General features: G+C 42.8%; 1 protein-coding gene across 5 annotated transcripts; it reads right to left on the bottom strand.

Annotated features, from left to right (window-relative positions):
• Positions 1 to 57: 57 nt before the first annotated feature.
• On the bottom strand, positions 58 to 9,586 carry arpp21 (cAMP-regulated phosphoprotein, 21). 5 transcript variants are annotated; one of them, XM_026157038.1, is made up of 21 exons: positions 9,337 to 9,586; positions 6,375 to 6,464; positions 5,668 to 5,833; positions 5,355 to 5,520; positions 5,221 to 5,259; positions 5,043 to 5,108; positions 4,844 to 4,958; positions 4,518 to 4,656; positions 4,181 to 4,318; positions 3,996 to 4,095; positions 3,794 to 3,892; positions 3,666 to 3,703; positions 3,509 to 3,559; positions 3,074 to 3,264; positions 2,469 to 2,600; positions 2,181 to 2,299; positions 1,971 to 2,042; positions 1,729 to 1,890; positions 1,516 to 1,609; positions 683 to 789; positions 58 to 548 (listed from the first exon to the last, which is right to left on the bottom strand). In XM_026157038.1, the coding sequence occupies exons 4-21, from the start codon at positions 5,514 to 5,516 to the stop codon at positions 390 to 392; spliced, it is 1,983 nt and encodes a 660-aa protein (XP_026012823.1). In that variant the 5' UTR covers positions 5,517 to 5,520; positions 5,668 to 5,833; positions 6,375 to 6,464; positions 9,337 to 9,586; the 3' UTR covers positions 58 to 389. The 5 variants fall into 5 exon arrangements, with proteins under 5 accessions (XP_026012823.1, XP_026012822.1, XP_026012825.1 ...); XM_026157037.1 differs by lacking the exon at positions 6,375 to 6,464; XM_026157040.1 differs by lacking the exon at positions 6,375 to 6,464 and having other exon boundaries at positions 3,794 to 3,889.
• Between the last annotated feature and the right edge of the window lie 9,876 nt (positions 9,587 to 19,462).

Raw genomic sequence — 19,462 nt, 5'->3', positions numbered from 1 at the left:
TCATCATGACCATCATCATCATCATCATCATCGAGTTCAGAGGAAACAGAGTCAGGATGATATAGAAATGTGACCTCATCAGTCCAGCCACAGCACTTTATTCTCTTCACACAGTGCATTTGCTTAAAACACAATATATATAATTTAATATCAATATAAAACTCCATTTGTGTATATAAATTATGCATTCAATACAGCAGCTCTTATATATACTTTTAAGCTTTGGTACAGTGGAACATTTATCTCTGTGAGTGCATGTGTGCATACAGCATATCCAGGGGGCATTAGCAGGAAAGGGGGGCAGGAGGTTGTGTGAAAAAAGATGTTTATGTGTTAACCATGTGTGCGTGCGAGCGAGTTCACGCATTGACTAATGTATCAGTGCTCGATCAGTACTGTGCACTCCAGGCAGGCGTGCTGAGGTTAGCGCAGGTAGAAGGTTGGCAGCCGCTGAGGTGGGAGGGCTGGGGCACCACGCAGCAGTAACCAGTCTCCCCACCTACCCCGGTCACAGCTTTACTTTGGGGAAACGACACCGGAACGCTTCCCTGCAGAGAGACAGGGAGAGAAAGAAGCAAAGTTGGTGCTGGGAACAGCTACAAGAAGCATTTAGTGAGAGGGTTTCTTCTCTGGGCTCAAGCAGCTTCAGACTGATGCCCAATGAGACCTTTCTGGTGTTTACCTGAACCATGCTACACTGATGGGAGGCAACCGGTGAGTAGGTGCCCAGAACAGCCTGGGGCTGGGTGTGGGAAGACTGCTGCACCCTCACAGCAGGGGCATAACCTCCTAGAGACACACACACATATATAAAAAAGAACATTATTAATTATATGATACTGGGATTAATGAAAGAAATTAACCATATAAGACCATTATAAATATTTAAGAACACGTCAGAGGAGATGCAAGATCTGGTTTGAGGCTTCAATACTGCTTTAAGAAACCATAAAAATACACATAGAACATAATTAGTGTTGAATGTGTAGATCAGTGGTTCTCAGAATGTGGTCATTATAAAGAAATTAAGCTGATTGAATATGACTTTCATGGAAAACAAGAGTTTTATTATAGTGAGTGGAGCTATATCCTCTATTTGACACTCATTCATTATTTTGTTTTCTCTTTTTGAGAAGAGCAAATTAAAAATAATATATAATTTGTTCCTCAGTTTTATCTGTGGTAAATTTGGTGGGATGCAGGTTATTTCACTTGGTGCTGCTTGGGAAATTACACTTGCATGTTCTCCATCCTTCACTCAGTCTGGCTGATGGAGTCATTTAAATTTCCTGCCAACTTTATACAATAATTTATTTCGTAAATTGCCGCAGATGACGGGACTGAATTGTGTCTTCTCGCTCTTTGTCACTGTGATGAATAGAAGCAGCAGGAAAAGAGACCGGTTCACTGTGAGACCCTCAGACTACATCTCTGACAGTGTAACGGCCCCCTCCTCTACTGCCACAGCTTGTTTTCTCTCTCTCTCTCACTCACACGCACACAGGAAGAATGTACCTGTTGGCTGAACAGCTTGGCTGTGGACTTGCTGAGTGGGTGAGGCAGGCCTGCATCCGTGCTGAGCTGAGGTAGGGTAATAATACACAGGCACCTATAGGACATTTATAAGAGTAGCTTTATTCAGTGTATGATTGTCTGCAATTATTCCTTTAAAATGTCCGTATTTAACTAAGAAGAGACCTGAGATATAAAGCGCTGGTGTATCCTTACCTGAGGTGAGGGCTGGCAGTAGTTGGCAGGGTTGGGAGGAGGGGGAGGAGGATGAAGGGGAGGTGCTGCATAGATGTAACCCTGACTGGAAGGGTAGAGGGGTGGGGCTTCACCCACTGACTGACAGCTCACATGAGCAAACTGTGAGGAGAGCTCTTCAATCTGTAGGTCAAAAGAAAGGAGGTCAATGCGCACAATACTTCAAACGCACAGCAGTGGAGGTGCCGCGCTGCGATACATACTGTAGAGTATGGCTGTGGGGGGGTGACAGGTAACATCTGCGGAGCTGTGTAAGAGACAGAGTACTGAAGCACCTGAGAGAGACACACATATGGAGACAGAGATAAAGGCACAAACAGTGGCATGTGCTTGAGTGTCAGCTAGACCGTATCTTGCATGTAAAGCACATCTTGCTGTGCGTGTGTGCATGTTTGTGTGTGTATGTGTGATACCTGCTGCTGCGGCTGCTGAGGGGGGGAGCCCTGCAGCTGAGTTTGGCTCCTGATTGGCTGTTGATTCTCTGGAGGGTTGTACACAACCGGGGTTCCATCAGGGTTGAGGAAAGGCTGCCCTGAGAGGTCAAAGGTTGGGTATGAAAATGTGCTTGTCTTCTTTAAAATAATATCTGTGTGTGTGTGTGTGTGTGTGTGTGTGTGTGTGTGTGTGTGTGTGTGTGTGTGTGTGTGTGTGTGTGTGTGTGTGTGCGTGTGTGTGTGTGAGCCTCCGTTCGTGTCAATTACCAGTATGTGGGTTCACTAAAATGCTTCCCGGCGGGATCCCATTCTCAATAATGTAGCTGGGTGCCTGCTCCTCCATGATGGGAGGAGACGAGTGAGGACAAGTGGATGGCAGTCTGTACAGAGAGATGGAGCCTGGGAGCGTTCGAAAGAAGAGAGGAGGGAGTTTTATTATAACACCACTTAACAGATACCACATTTCCACACCCCACCTGTCTGTGCTACAGACATAGCGCGCGGCCCCTCGGCGCAGTCTCAGTGACGTTTTGTTCTTCCTGAAGATGTGAAGAAGGCTGGAGGTGTTGTGTGAAAATTTACAGCTATGGTGTGCGAGCGCTCATGGAGTTAAAAATGTTCACACCACAACTTCCACCGCTTTTCGCTAATTAGATGCAACCACTAATTTATAAACAGTGATTTTTCCCAAGTGCGGCAATGGCGCCGATGTCTGCGCATGCAAACGCGAGCGCTCAGGTGCGGATGAACCGACACGTCTCAGCCTTTGATGAGTGAATTTACACCTTGAACGTGTGACACAGGAAGTGTCACAAAGTCATTAAATGTTACGCTGAGACGAAGTACAAAAAAAAAAAAAAAAAAAGACGCACCTGCACCTCGTGCGTCCCAGACGTTGTTAGCAGGTTGGCGGGTCTTCTGGGCGGCACTTGTCCATTGGTAGGAGGAATCTGACTCTGTGCTGCTCCAAGGTCGGGGGTCGTTGCTATAGCGACAGTCAGTCTCTGTGCTGCTCTGCCTGCTGCTGCCTGTCCAGCTGGAGCCTGAGCTGTCACGGCTCCCCCTGTGAGGCACATCCAGAATTATCCTACCGTCTTATTACCCCATGAGAGGTGCACCATTAAAAAGCCACTGAAATGATCTCTAAAACCTTTCGTTTGTGCCAAGATTCCTAAACCCTGATTCCCACAAACTCATGAAAATAAAATCTGGGTCTTATTCCTGTTTCTGCTGAAAAGCTGTGTGCCAGCCAGGCTGACCAAATTAAGATGATAAATGACTGTGCATCTGTGCCGACGAAGCTCTACCTGAAGAGTTTCCTCCGGGCCTCAGCATCTGGATAGTACTCGTCCACATGCCTGCACACACACACACACACATACACACAGACATATATAAATGTTCTCATCTAAATATAAAAGCTGAAAGGCTGAAATGGAAAAATTGCACTGCAGGCAAGGTTACCTGGTTTCTGCATGGGCGCTCTCTGGGGTGCAGAACGGCTGTAAAAGTATGGCAGAGAAATTAGTGAAAATCCTTTCTGTGCCCGTGCCGCTGTGTCGGTTTTGTCCTCCTTGCTCTCTTTCTCTCACCTCTTTGTTGAAAATGCGCTCCCGTGCTCTTTGGTACTCCTCCTCTCTCTCCTCCACCGACTTGCTTTGCCTCTCTTGGAAAGGGTGGAGACGTCTCTGCTGTGAGGAAGCAAAGAGAGGCCAGGTGAAATCATCAATGGGATCAAAGTCACTTAGGATGGAAATTTCCCAAATGAGCTGCAATATAGGAGGTCAGACAGACCTGGTCATCTGAGCTGTTGTCTCTCTTTAGGATTATTTTCCACTGCTGGATCTCCTCTGTCTTGTCCTTATGCACCTTGTCCACAAAACGCTCCTCGGGTCTTTGACAAAAGAAGTTAGGACTGCTGTTAAGTTTGCACTGAAAAGTAGCGCACTACGGGAGAAATGCACATTGTACTTGCTTACATGCGTGTGCTGCTGGTCCGGTTGATGATGACAGATTTGCCTGTCTGGTCTACATTGTGCTCCATGCCAAAGTAGGCCGCCACCCGATGGACCAGCATGCGGTGGTAGGATGACATGTGAGGGAATTTTTTAAAGGGACTGAGAGAGGGGAAAAACAAAAGGAGAGATACGGGAATAACAGAGGAAGAGGGAAAGCGAGTGGGAAGGTGAAAGTGAAAGAGAAAAGAATAGACTTTAACACTCCAGCGCTATCATAACATATTCACCTAATCTTTAAAACGTGAGTTGTTTTTTTTAAAAGCTCAGTGAAGGTGTCCTTTCACAGACACACACACACCTATTGCTGGTGATGAAGTCAATCATGTCCTGCTCCAGTTTAAGCAGCATCATGCGGTCCCTGGGGTTGCTGTTGAGGGTGTCGACGATAAACTGGTGCAGGTCTATGCCGGTGGAGTCGGTGTACTCCACACTGGACTCTGAGAGCGACACGGGCACAGGCAGGATGTGTTATAAGACAACAAACACAATCCGAAATTACACCGCAATATTAAACACCCCAGGAGAGCCACATGTAAATAGCGGCACAGAGTCCAATTTTATTACATTTTATTTGCTTCCTTCTTTTCTTTCTTTTATGAGATATTTCAGAAAACACACACATACCTTTGGACAGTGAAGGTTTCTTTGGATCTGTGCTGCTCTTCTCCTGCTCTTCCTCTTTACAGGAAGTTCTCCTGTTGTCATGGCAGCTCGATGAGATGTTTGCGTCTGGAGGTGCCTGAAAAAGAAAGAAAGAATAAGTTGAGTGTGGTGGTGATGGTGATGAGGAGAAGGTGGATGATTATGTGTGTACGTGTGTTACCTCGGTTTCTTCAAATGGTGGGCAGTCCTCACAGACAGCTTCAGCACGCACTAACTTTGGTCTAGCCTGAAACACACACAGACACACACACACAAGCAATATTATGAATTCATAGAGTCCAATGCAATCAATATTTTAGAAAGAATGAATAATGTGAGGCAGAATTATTTTAGCTTACCTTGACTTTTTTCTTTGGTTGAACCTGGCTGCACTGTTTCTGCAAGTAAGGATACAATTTATTATAACAACGTGAACGGGCATCGGTGGAGGGAACGCATAATTTTCAGTGGATCCACGCTTAGTGTTGCTTACCTGCTGCTCGAGCTTCTTAAAGTCACTCTGACACTCCACGCCCTCCTTCTGATTGCACGGGGGCAAGCATGACGTAGGGGAGGGGCAGCTGACGACGTCACATGACGTGACAACGGAGGGCTTTAGGAGGACATCTGTACTTGCTACAACTGCTTCAGTCATCCTTCTAAAACAGAAAAAAAAACAACTTCCACTCTGAGCCTGTTTACCAAGTGGGTGTCTGCATTTGTATATTTTACTGCTATTTAAAGATATTTTGCCTGCATTTGCATGAGTCTCTGTTTCTGTGTGTGTGGGGGCACATTTTTTCTACCTATGTGGAGTTGTTTACTGTTGAGCCTCACAGGTGAATGATGAGGTCATATATCCCATGTTCCCACAGGGCAGCCAGAAACACAATTATCGTCTCCGCCTCTGCTCGCCTCCTCTACTGTTCTTCTCTCTCTCTGCCGGCACTTTACTGGAGAGGGGGAAATAGCCTGAAGAGTTCAAATAACACAGGAGGGGAGGAGAAAAAAACTGTTAGTGGTCATTTAACAGCAGAAACTGCACTACACATTTGACGAACACACTCGGAGCATAAAGCTGCTGGAAATGACATCAAGATGATCAAGTAGCTGAGCTTGTGTGTCTCTGCTTCCAAAATGTTCTCCTGGCGTCACAGTTAATCACTGCCTAACACCAGCGAGCGTTTTACAGTAAACACGCTCGTGTATCGGTGACGGTAACGCGCAGCCCAGTGCTCGGATGCTGCATTTGCTGTGTGTATTTACGTGTGTGCGCGTGTCTGCGTTCGAGCATGTCTGCGAGCTTTTCTTAGAAGCAGCAGCTGTGGAGAGTATCACCCGATCTGGCCCGCTCTGATATTCCTAGAATACCAAGCTGAGTCTCTGATCCCAGTGGTGAGAACATAGCTGAGACCAAAGAGATAGACAGACGGGCACGAGGCAGTGGCATTCCTCCATCATTTCCCAACAGGGCCGAATTCTGCTGTAAGACACAGCTCAAGGGGACACTTACTCCTGTAACACCCGGGACAGAATAACGAGCTCAGAGGATGCAGAGTCCCACAGCGTGCTTATTTAACACCCGACTGGAGATGATGGCAGCCTTTTTTGTTCAAAAAAAAAAAAAGAAGAGAAGAGAAAAATCATCTGTCAGTCCATGTGCAACCAAAGTGGTGTTTATGCTCCAGTGAAATGAAACACTGTACATGACAGCAAAAGAAAAGGAATTATTCTCAGTATGGCACACAGGAGACTAAACGTGTGTGTTGGTCTAACATTTTATGTACTACTTAAAGAAGGTGAATCATAATGTACTGATGTGTAGTATTGATTATAGTTCCAAACATACTGATATGACCATCTGCTGATATTAGTTTTGATGTCTTAACACAAAGCTGGAAAAAAGCCGCTTCTCTGTCTTGGCGTTGTGATCCTAAGAAAGAAGAAGCACTTCAGAGACACACACACACTCTCAAACGGACATCATTTCAGAGACTCCCCAGCGTGATGTTGGCCAGTTGCTGCTGAACTGTCCTTCAACCAAAACAGACCAGTTTCATGAGCGCTGCCTGAGGCCGACCCTGACCTTGCACCTCGGAGAGGGGAGGGGCGGCGAGCAGTAAACGACATACAATCAAAGACAAACTGAGTATTAAATGAGAGGGAGCAAGCTGCTGTTGAGCTGCGTTATACCTCAACCGTTGAGAGGAGAAATGGAAAGACGGAGCGGGACTGGGGAAGGATATGCACAAGGAAAACAAGACGAATGGAAGGTGCGGGAAGCAGGGGATGAAGAGAGATGAGGAAGCAGTCTGTGGAGACTTTAAAGGTGAAGAGGGGTGACGGGAGGCGATGGAGAGAGAGCGAGAAGAGTGAAGAATTAACGAGGGAGAGGCTCGCCGTGCAGTCTGTCTCCGGGCTTTTCAGCCGACGGCCGTGAAGAGAGGATTTGAGTGGAGCTACCAGGTTTTTTGCGCTGAGCACTGCAGAAAGTGGCCGGCCGCCCGGGGAGAAGGTGTGACACGATCATTAGCGTGTGACGGATGGCAGCGGGAGGCAGGGAGCGCCAGTACCCGCTACATCATCATCCATCTGCTGCTCTCCCCGAAGCCTCCAACCTCGGAGCCACTTACTCACCAGGACACCTTTCTTCTCCAGCCAAAAGCTGCCTGGCTTATACACACTGAGACACAGGCGGACCAGGGGGAAAATGTCCAGAAACTACTTTAGATGGCCACTGTCAGCTAAAGCGGGTTATATTAAGTCCTCAAGCCTGCCGCAGCCATGTTTGTAATTAAGGCCAATGAAGAGAAAGAGAGAAAGAGAGAAAAGAAATCTGCCTTTGAATAGCAGGGCTATAATTACCATGCATCGTTTAACACAGAGATCCACATCATTGCTTGTGTGCTCTTTACACTTGTAGACATTTATCTTTACATTTTACCACCTCCGAGGAATTCATTCGCATCTCTCCATCTCAAGAAAACCTACAAAAAATAAAATAAAAAATAAAAATCCTCGCTGCCTCTGGCCACAGGAGCTGCTGCTGCTGCTTGTGTTTTGTCTCTAAAGGCTGCAGCTGAATCTAAAACAAGATTTCATATGTTTTCTCCCTCAGCCCGGGAGCTCATTAGGAAATGGCTCAGTGACAGACTGAAAATGAGAGAGCAAGTCTCTCTGGTGTTAAAACAATAACTGAGAAATTTCGAGGCAAACTCGCCGCTTTGTTCATCCATAATGTGTACAGCCTCTGCCCCCACAAGCTCCTAATTGGGCTGTTTTTGTTCCCCCTCTTGCATAATATAAAGGTGCCTCTTTTTTTTTGTTTAGACATACAGTATATATTCATTCCAGCTTGCTTGCAGGTTTTTACTTCATCTCCTTGCTGCTGCACCCTCCACTTTAAGACAGTGAGAGATGCATAGGAAACTAGGCTACACATGTGAGATTTAGGTTACAGCACCTGGGCGGCCACAGCAGTCTTATCACTTAAGTATCTTGCGGGTACGACAGCTGCACTGGTCTGCAGCTGAAGTCGAAGGAAAGGCGAGGAAAACACCTACTGTGCATACATGCAGATACAAACACACATACATGCAGCTCATCAGGGAGGAAAGGGCTGGCGATAGAGGGTTAAAACAAACACACACACACATTAAAAAAAAAAAGTAGGCTGCAAGAAACAGGTGGCATCTTCATGCACAACTTCGAAGCATCCTGTTGACCCATATAGCGGGACGGGCCGGTGTTTGATAGGGCATGTGCGGTCTACTTTCGGGTTGCGGCTCGCTCTCTCTCTCTCTCGGTCCTGGAAGCTAGAAAGCCGGTGGGAGCGTGTGTCGCATTAAGCTGACACACCGGGGCTATTTTTACACCAGGGGCAGGGAGTGGACCTCCTGCTCCGGGACTTCACCGTGCTGTCAGCGTGAATCGGAAGGATGGCGGATGTAAAGCAGGAGGAATAATGTGGATGTTATAGAGGAGGGGCAACTTAAACTAACATTTGTACACTTAAAAACACACACGAGGAAATAAGAAATATTAATAAAGTGGCGGATATTCCTTTGTTAGAGCATAACGGACCTCTTTACTAAAGTAATAATACGCATATTGAGTTGACAATAAGAGGCTTTTATCGGCGGTTATCAATCCGCGGTGTCGCTAACATTTCCCCCTGTCGCTACAGGGGGAAATGCGGCTGATAGGTGCGCCCCGGGGCGCAGTTAGCTTGTCAGATTACCGGTGTTAGCCGCTGTCAAAAAGGAGAGCCAAATTACAAAACAATGTTCAACCCAAGTAGATGAGTCGGTGTGATTTTTTTTTTTTAAGTAAGTGATACAAAGAGGAAACGGAGGTGACATAACAGCATCAAAAGAGAGAGGGGAGCGTCACTGTCTGCCGGCGGAGTGACCGTTAATCGAGCTAACCGCGGAGAAGTACAATTGTTGCCGCGGTGACGGCGTCAGTTAGCTTACCGTGAGCAGGCTGATGTCTTCACTCCCTCCGCGGTGCTTCTGCCGGAGCAGCTTACAAACCGACGGTCCGCCGTACACCCTGCCTCTGCTGATTGTGAGCTCCGTTGCTCCTCCTCCGCCTTTTGCCTATCTCTGTCGGAGCAGAGGAGCAGGGAGGGATGAAGGGAGGGAGAGAGAGAGAGAGAGAGGAGGGCCGACAGCTCTGAACCCTGAGCCACGCGCCCACACACACGCGCAAGGAATGCACGAGAGCCGGCCCTCCAGCAGCCCACTCATCTCCATCTCGGTCCCTGCGTCTCCCTCGCTGCAGGAGCGGCTGTTTCTCTTTTCAACTCGGCTCAGCCTCCTTTACAACTACCGCAATAATCACTAACTACACTTGAATTCTCTTCTATCGGAGCTAAAAATATGCCTCATGTACCCTGTTACCTCATGTACCCTGTTACCTCATGTAGCCTACTTTGGTTGAGTATTAGCCAGCGTTTTGGGCCAAGCTGCTCCATCACAGCAAGGAAAAAAAGAGATTGTGCTTTTCATATAATTTATTTATAGTTAAGATAACTTACTTCCATTAAAGCTCGTGTAGTCTTAATAATATTATGCTAATAGTACATTTCCAAATAATAGCCATTACTGTGCAAAACTTTTGAGACACTCCTCATTTCTTTTTATTTTGCCAGGGAAATTGGAAACAGGTGCAGGAACTTACTGAAATATGCAAATATACATGTAAATACATTATATAAACCAAACAGAGTTTGTACAGTTCTAACAAGCTTGAAATGCAATATTTGGTGTGACCATCTTTCCTTTTCAACACACGCTAAACTCACTTAAGCAGCTTTCTTGTAATTTCTTTAAGTAGTCATCAGAAATAGTTCTCCAGGCTTCTTAAAGGACATTCAAAGATCTTCTTTGGATGTTTGCTGCCTTTTGTTCTGTTCTCTATCAAGATGATCCCACACTGCAGGCACAGTCCAGTCCAATCCAGTCCAGGCACTGGATTTGATTTGTGATTTGTGACATAGTGCCTAAAGATTTGATTTTAAGGTTGGTCTTTGCTAAGCTTTCTGTCATGTGTAAACACAACACGGCTTCTGATTCATGGTTCAGCATTAGGTAGCTTAATAAACAAGGAAAAAAATGTTTGAAAATGGTCAGGTAGAAGCCCTGGACTCAGTTTGCGTAAAAAATCAGCAAATGTCCAATGAAAAACTCTGGGAGACCTTAAGAAATCCTGCAGAACTATTTCTCAAGACCAGTTTAAAAAAATACAAGAAAGTCTGGCTTTTTGAAACCAAAATATAAAGAACATACAGTGCTGTAATTAAAATAAAGCAATTGCACTCTGCACGCTGTTACAGTTATGGGTGCTCGTATTAAACATCTATGTACATACACAACAACTCTAAAAACTCAATTTTAGGCAGTTTTTTTCTGCTCTTGAATCTGTAGGGGAAAGTATTTTTTAAAGAAAGAGGAAATTCATAGATGATCATTTAGACCTTCTGTTTGCAACTGACAGCCAATTGGAAGAAAGTTGGCCTGGGCGAACAGAAAATAGAGGTAAGACATCTTGGTTCATACAGAGGATTAACTGAGGCCCAGTATAAGATGAATAAGGACTACTATGAATAATGCAAAGCTACCATACTGGGGTCTACTGATACAAATGTGGGGCTGGAAATGAGCATAATGGGTCCAGTTTAAGAGAACATTTTAACTGCAGACTCTAAATACGTACTGGATATGCACTGAAAGGAAGTTCACACTGGCAAATGATTTCTTAATAAATGACCCAACATCTCCAAGCATGAGTACAGAACAGATTTGCATAGCAGATCTGGTAGCGTCTCATCTGTCACTTGGAGACTGGCGTTAAGGTGAGGAATGGGGGGGATCTGTTTTTAAATTTGAACTGTGTTACTTGTGCTCTTTATTAAGAAGAAAGTATGAATGTCACTTTCACTTCAGCTTCCAATCTGTTTAGATTTTTTTTTAGCAGTTACATTTAAATATAATTTCATTAATTACAAGCATTAAAACAATTGTGGTATATTATTCAGACTGTATGTTTTAGCTCCTGCAATAACGAGCGTTTACAGTATGTAGGGCAATTTAAATATTCTACACGTACGGTATATGGCCTATGAATTGTGCAGTTAATTAAAAATCTGCCACGGTACAATGTTAGACCATTCAAAACAGCATTTAATTACAGAGACAAGAGCTGCGTGTGCACAGCCTATTGTGTGAGAATAATTAGACAGCCTGTTATATCACACGTTGGTTAGTTTACCTTGATGAATAGCAAATAAATCGCTGCCTCCTTTTTGTTTTCTGTTCAGGAGCCAAAGACTGGAGTATCCTTTACCCAACCATGGGACTAACCATTAGTGCTACTCATGGCATTTACTCAAGTAAAAATGTCAAAAAGTGGGTTGTTACGAGAAAAAAAAGTGAATTCAGACTGATACTTGAATTATTATCAAGAGCATGTACTTTAATCAAAAGTGAGTGTCCGTACTTGGATGATTCAGTCAGATGTTTGAATTCGTTCAAATGGTTTATTCATGAACTATTGATAGTTTTAACCTTTTAACATGATAGCCAGCTGGATGAATTCATATGTTTCCATTCATACAAAATCTTCATTTCATAAAACTAATGGTGTATTTAAAAAAATGGTTATTACTTGAGTTTTACAGAGGACAGCTACACTAACTAGCCACTTAATTAGCTAAACCTGTTAGACTGTTTGTTAACACAAAAAACTAATCAGCCACTCACATCATAGAAACTCATAGTTTCGAACTGGTCATCTGCTGGGATTTTCTCACACAACCATCTCTACAATGGTCTGAAAAAGGGAAAATATCCAGTTCTCAGGGTGAACATGCCTTGTTGATATCAGAGGTCAGAGCTGCTTCAAGCTGATAGGAAGGCAACAAGAAGTCAAAATAACCCAAGTAACCACTTGGTACAACCGAGGTATCCATCTGCAACATTAAGATGGGAGGGTCAGAATTGGCAGTAAGCACCATGAAAGCATTGATCCATCCATTTCCATCAATAGTTCAAGCTGCTGGCGGTGGTACAATTGTGTGGAGGATATTTTCTTGGCACACCCTGGACCCTTTGTGCCAACTGAGTGTAATTTAAATGCCACAGCCTACCTGAGTATTGTTGCAGACTTTGTCCGTCCCTTTATGACCGCAGTGTACCCGTCGTCTGATGGCCGCTTGCAGCAGGTTAACAAACCATGTCACAAAGCTCAGATCATCTCAAACTGATTTTTTGAACCAGTGAGTTCATTGTACTCAAATGGCCTCCATAGTCACCAGATCTCAATCTAATAGAGATTCTGCAGACACGTGACATTAACTTGTCTGACTGTTGCACTTTTAGACGTATAACAATCCTGACATGTCAAGTGAGTGAAAAACCTAATAAACATGATGTAGATGAGATAAACTATGGCAACTACAAGTAAAGAAACATTTCACATTATTATTTATGTATTTAAAAGTTCACCTGTGTTTAGTGTAAGTGTTTTAAAACCACCTTTGCACTTTTCCCCAGGTATGTCTGTTTTGTCAACTGCAAATTACAATAAATATGAATATAACATGTCCAAATGAGCTGAACCTGCCGCTGAAAACCAACCCCTAGTTATATTTGTGTATTTATAATGAAATGGTTTGGCCATCACAGCAGATATGACCTTAGAGGCCTTAGCTGCAGGAGGCTTGTATACTTTATCAACATGTCAGTGTGCGCTAACCACAGAGGACCTTTCAGGCTGACTCATCTCCTTCTAAGGTTTCACCACAAGATACGCAAGTTAAAAGGTATCTTTTTACGTGGATGACATCTAGCTTTATATCACGCCCAGGTCTGTTTTAGTGATACTGAGGTCATCTTTGCAAACATAATGAACTGGGGGAATGACCCCGCCTGCTAGTTTCCCAGGACAAAAAAAGAGTCCCTGAGTTCCCCTGTCAAACACCCTGTATTTTTCGTGCTGCGTGAACCGATTGATAATTTGTAGAGCTCATGAATGAAAATTCATTAGGAAATTACAATCTGTAAACTCACAAAGGACTGAAATGAAAAGCTCTTCAAATTAGACTGAGGAGTTTTGGTCTTAAAGGTATTTTCCCACCTTATAAGGTTGAAAATAACTACAGTACACCCCGTGATTCAGCATATTTAATCACCTTTAGCAGCGACAACTTGAAGTAATCATTTTCTGCATGGCTTGATGCATGCTCAATCATCCAGGAAAGGTTGATTCTGTTCATCTGTTCAGTGCGAGAAACGTTTCGTCACGTTTCGTCACTCACCCAAGTCACTCACTTCTTCAGTCTTAGCTGACTGCAGGTTTCCCCAACCTTTAAACCAGTACATTGCACAATGACTGAAACTAGCGCCACTGAATGAACAATGGGCTATAAAGTCAGTTCCTTGATCATTAATATGCAAATTCTCATGATCATTGATAAACAACTACTGATCAAAGCCCATGTTATCAGTAGCTTCAGTTCATTGAGGTCTGTGTGCATTGATTTATCCACAGCTATCTTAAAATCCCGCCACATCATTTTATTTGAGCCACTGCAACCTCTTGATTCTTACCTTTTTCTGTCATTCTGTTGCAGACGAGTAGCTGTGCAGCTTGTGTGCAAAGATCATTGTTCTGTTGCGTTACTCACTTGGGGTCAAGCGTCAGCTGTCAAACAGATGGCCTCACGTTTGACTCTATAACACTTTTATACAGAGTTCATGGTGATTCAAGCTGCCCAAGTGCAGTGGCTGCAAATCAAGCCCAAACCATCACCCCTCCACCACCGTGCTAGCCTTAGACATGAAGTGTTTCTCCATTATGGCCAGACTTCTCCACTTCTCCATCTTCTCCATTCAAACGACATTGTTCCAGAGGTCTTGCGGTTTTTTCAGATGCAACTTTGCAAACCTAAGCTGTGCTACTACTTTCTTTTTAGAGAGAAAATCATTTCTCCTGGCAACTCTCCAAGCCATACTGTACTGGCATGACCTTTAACATTTAACATGCTAACTGAGGCCTGTAGAGCACGAGATGTAGCTCTTGGGACTTTTTTGAGACTGAGCTTGGGGGAATTTACGGGGATGCCCACTCCTGGGAAGAGTGTGGCATTGTGGTAACACACACCTGAATGCTCCAGACCAGCAAACTGCCACAACATGAGCTTTTATAGAGGTGCTCACACTCTCTGATGATCACTTAATCAAGTGGATTTAATTAGCAGCACCTGGCTGATAGTTCCCCTGCCTTCTTACAGAAGTATTTAATGTCTCACCGCAAAAAATCCTTCAAAATCTTTCTTTTAACATGAGTGTAGATGTGTTTTTGTTTGGGACTAGACTCAATAAGATAACCATCTGCACTAACACCCTGTTATAATGTGGTTGACCACCTCTTCTTGCTACTATAAATGTTTTGACCCTTGTGGTCTTGCTGATACATTCTAGATTCTTGATGCATTCCTCATCATTAGAAATTATTCTGTGGTAATGGTGTTAACATACACAGCTCTACACTTCTCTATGATCTCCCAGCAGTGAATATGAACTGAACTGGTGCATATGGTCGATATCACTTATGAACTTTTTTTTCCTCCTTTGCCCTGCTGGAAGAGAAATGTGGACTTCCTGCACACTGGAATAACATGTTCATCTTCCTGCAGATGCAGATCTATGTGCACATCCATGCAGCTAATTTTAGAAAGAGATTAATCTTTCGGGGGGGTTTTTTGTTGTTGTTGTTGTTTTTTATGCATCTTATCTCACAGGTCCTGTTGAAAAAGCAATCAGGACCAAATGGAAGAATCAACTGAAAACACAGATCCGTGCGAAGATGGGATTATGGAGTCCTGAGTCTGCTCGTTCGCTTTCCATTAATTCTAGTCTCTTTCAGTTCAAAGTCATTCACAGACTCCATTATTCAAAGAGAAAATTACACAAGTAGATCCCTCGGTCCGATATGTGATAAATGTAGCTCGGAGGATAAAAAAAAAATACTTCACAGCTTTGTCCTGAAATAGAAAATTACTGGTCTGAACTTTTTAAACGCATTATCTGAAGCCATCGCTGCTGAGCCGATCTCTATGTTATTATTTGGGAGAGTCTCTGAGCTGAATTAAACAGCAAGTTCCCTCTTAACACATAATCACAGGTAAGGAGAGTATTCAGAACACAGAGGAGGTTCCCACAAATGATGGCGCTGTTAATCAATAAGACTTAACTTTGATACTATTAATCCATCACTGGTGGGAAGAGAATTTAAGTGGAATTTTTATTCTTTTGATTTTTATTAATAATCTGAATAATGTGCCACTTCAAAAATATATATAACCATGCCCACGTCTAATTAACAAAAAGTAGTGTATTTACTTTGTTTGATATCTAGATTCAGTATGGCCTCTGTGATGTTTTGCTTACAGTACAGATGATAGACTACACTTACTGAAGAACTGTGGGGGCAAAAGAGAAGTTTAGACTCACAGTTACAACCACAAGTTACAGAAATGACTGTGCAAGAGCCTCAGGATGTGCGTCATATGAAAGCTAGCAGGCATTCAAACACTCTTACACATCTATACAGGTCTGTCATATTTGCATGTCACTTTGATGACACAGAGAGGATGACTTTACATTAGAATTTAAGGTCAGTTTTTTTGTCCACTTCAAGATTTCATCCACAGACAGCTGGTGTGTGTATCATCTAAAATTTGCTTTGTAAACGAGCCTGGCAGGCACGCGCACACACACATATAGAGCCACACACCTGCTGCTTACTGCTATGTCTGGCAGTGTGGCTGGCATGTGCGCACACAGGACAGAGACTGAGCGGCGCTCGTTTCCCGTCGTGCACGCATGGAAATACCTCAGTTGTGTTTTGTTATATAAACTCATTAGAAAATGCACAGCTGACTGTGCGTGTCAGGCAGTGAGATCAGTTCCTGTGTTTTCACTAAGGTGAAGAAGTGTCATTAGGGCCTTACTGGAAACGGGTAAGAGTGTGGGTGGCCCTGACCAGAGGGAGGGCGTGGAAGGACACGTGAAGTAAGTTACTCATAATAACAATTCATCATATATATATATATATATATATATATATATATATATATATATATATATATATATATATATATATATATATATATATATATATATATATAAAATTAGATTAAAAAAACATGCACCTTTACAGTGTGTCTTGTAAATTAACAATGATTCCATAATTAAAGAGAAAATACCCGCAAAAATTAAGTTTACTTGAATACTTTGGTGTAAGTTGCCCAGATAGAAGATAAAGAGATGTCTCTTAACATAATGGAAACACACATCACTTGCCTTTACTCAAAGACATCTTTGAAGAGAGACACTGCTGTGGTTACTCAAAATAAAGCACAAAGAAAGTGTGCTGCGTGCAGTTTAATGTAGAAAACAATTTTCTTTCTGCTGAACTACAGCTGCCAGCCAAGGAAGCGTGCAGCTAACTAACATTAGAGCTCAGCCGAGCAGGACGCCATTAATGTGTACACCCTGATATGCTGTCACAAGCATGAGTCTCTCTAAGACGCTTTCATCTGCAGAGTGACACGGTTGGATGATGTTAGTCAGCCAGCAGATGTACCGCAATGACTGGAAATAAACAGAAGAAATTAGCTAGATTGTTTCAGTAGTCACATGCAGTGCATGCAGGCCCCTTAAAATCTGCTAAGTAACAAATTACATATTACACAAAGTCTTTTTATTTCATGGACCACATAAACCCCTAGTTTGATCTGAAGTGGGCTGGATGAGTAAAAGTATTACCTCATACCCCACAAAACCATATGCAAATTTGGCTTTCTTTTAGCGTAGAGGAGTTTAAATCCACTTTTTCTTCTTCTTTTCTTAATTTTTAGCTTTTATTGTAACAGGACAGTGAAGAAAAGACAGAAAACCTGGGAGAAAGAGCAGGTGGAAGGCACCGTAAATGGCCTTTGCACAAGCCCTACGGTGTATGGGTCCCCTTCTCAACCCAGAGAGTCAAACTGGAGCCCAGCTACACATTTAATAAATGTCTATTTATAAAACTGATGACAAGTCTCAGTTGGTCCAGTTGATAAAGAAACACTCCTGCAGTACATCAAAGAAATCCATCAACACAACTCGTTGGGCTTACGCGTCAGGAAACAAGTAAATAAAATTACAGAAAAGGTGCTGACAGATCATTTTCCGAACTTCTAGTCATTAAAAAACGGTACATTCCTGTTAATTCACTAAAAGTGTCCAATTTTTTTGTTTTTTACTCAGTACACGCCGTGAAAACAGATAATTATTTTGTGAATACAGCAAAAACAGGAAATGTTTTGCCTTTTGGGGGCAGATTTATTCAGATTCAGATAACTTTCATTGATGCACTGCGAACTGGGTTTTGGCATAAAAAAGATACAAAGAGCGCACAGTGACAAGACTACATGTAAGAAGTTGGAGTTCCCTTCTCCAGCAGCAAACTATAGGGAGGAGAATATTTAAATCAAACGCGCACACCAATTAACAAATATTTGTGACACGCAACTTACTGCTAACTGCAGGTAAAGGTATGCCTTATTTTTTGAGCTTGCTATTGAAATGAACCGACAGCACCCGTTTTTAGAAAACAGCGCAATCATCATCAAGGAAAGGTTGTGAGCACAACAACCAGTTTTTTAAAAAAGTCGTATTTTCTGTGACTGAATGGTTTGTATTACACTTTGGTGTTTGATGTTGGTTTTTATGATTCTTTTGTCAGCATGATGATTGTAAAACAATTAAAGCTCTGACATCTTTTGCTCTCCTTTCAAATTTTCATATTTTCCAAAGCCTTCTATGTGCTGTAAGGGACCAGATTTAAATCTTTGGCGGGCCGGCTCTGGTCCCCAGTCCATATGTTTGCCAGCCCTGCCACAGAACAGAAACTATATATATAAATAGAAAACCATCCTACATGTTGCAGGGTTGGTGTTTGAACTTTTCTTCCTAAATCTCAGCTTTTTGCCTATTGCACAATATACGTGTTAAGCAGTGAATTGTTGCTTTTACACTTCTGTTTTCGTACTGATTTCATGATTAATTTAAACAGTGTTAATTAGTGATTCTCAGAAGTGCTGCTAGGTAGATATCTGCAGGTTCAGACACAGCCGGTTTCCCATCTTAAAGCCTCACTGAGCTCTAACTTTATAAGAGTTCACATTTATTGCCCAGAAAGTCGAGCTCTTCTTGTTACCTAGTAAGCAGAGTTTTATAAAGCTTTGGCTACTATAAATAGGAGGCCATGGCTTCTTCTTTTTTCTTTTTTTTAACCATTGCGTCACATGATAAGAGCAACCAGTGCTTATGAATGTACCCATGTAGATAAAGTCATATCCTTTGATTGTCAGTGTGCGTAAATGTCTGTGTGTGCATGTGTGTACAAGAGATCGAGTGACACCTCAACAAGTGAAGCTCATAAATATTAATAGGGGCCTCATGAATATTCAGCTGGCAGCCTATGAATATTTAAACTATGATGGAGCATGTGGCCGTGCGACTAGACATCCACAGACAAGAAACAGAAAAATAGACCTCCTCTCCTTTTGCTTCCCAACCTCAGTGGGATGCGGCTTTTCTTTAAGGGCTCATTCATTCTAATCAAGACAACATAATTTTCATGATTTCGTTTTCATGTGAACTATGGCTCAGGGTAAGAGTAATGATCATCAGGATGCTTTGCAGCACACCACCAGCTCCTGTTTCCAAATGAGGCAAACCTGCTGAGTGGAGGCTTACCGATTCAAACCCTGCAAACTGTCCACATTATAAAGATGAGATAAAAATAAAGATACATTCTGCAGATGAATAATGATAGTATGCATTACAGCAAAATAAACTATATTTACTACATTTAGATTGAATAAATGTCTTCTTACCATGTACATATACTATGCTTTCTGTTTTTGCAGTATTTGAATAATCAGCACAATAATTGCAGTAAAAGTATTTTCCATGTTTGCGGAAAATTCAATCATGTTTTTGTAGCTTTTACACATGGAATAAAACACATAGACTGTATGCAAAG

Source organism: Astatotilapia calliptera, chromosome 22, assembly GCF_900246225.1.
Source record: "Astatotilapia calliptera chromosome 22, fAstCal1.2, whole genome shotgun sequence".
Taxonomy (NCBI): Eukaryota; Metazoa; Chordata; class Actinopteri; order Cichliformes; family Cichlidae; genus Astatotilapia; species Astatotilapia calliptera.
The sequence above is the reverse complement of the archived record's forward strand: the minus strand, read 5'-3'. Positions and strand labels throughout refer to the sequence as shown.

Excerpts from the sequence above, each read along its gene's own strand:
- arpp21 (XM_026157038.1), bottom strand. The coding sequence starts at position 5,516 with ATGACTGAAGCAGTTGTAGCAAGTACAGATGTCCTCCTAAAGCCCTCC. Across the intron at positions 5,109-5,220 it reads AACCAAAGAAAAAAGTCAAG|GCTAGACCAAAGTTAGTGCG; the intron begins GTAAGCTAAAAT and ends TGTGTGTTTCAG. Across the intron at positions 4,657-4,843 it reads GAAACCTTCACTGTCCAAAG|AGTCCAGTGTGGAGTACACC; the intron begins GTATGTGTGTGT and ends TGTCGCTCTCAG.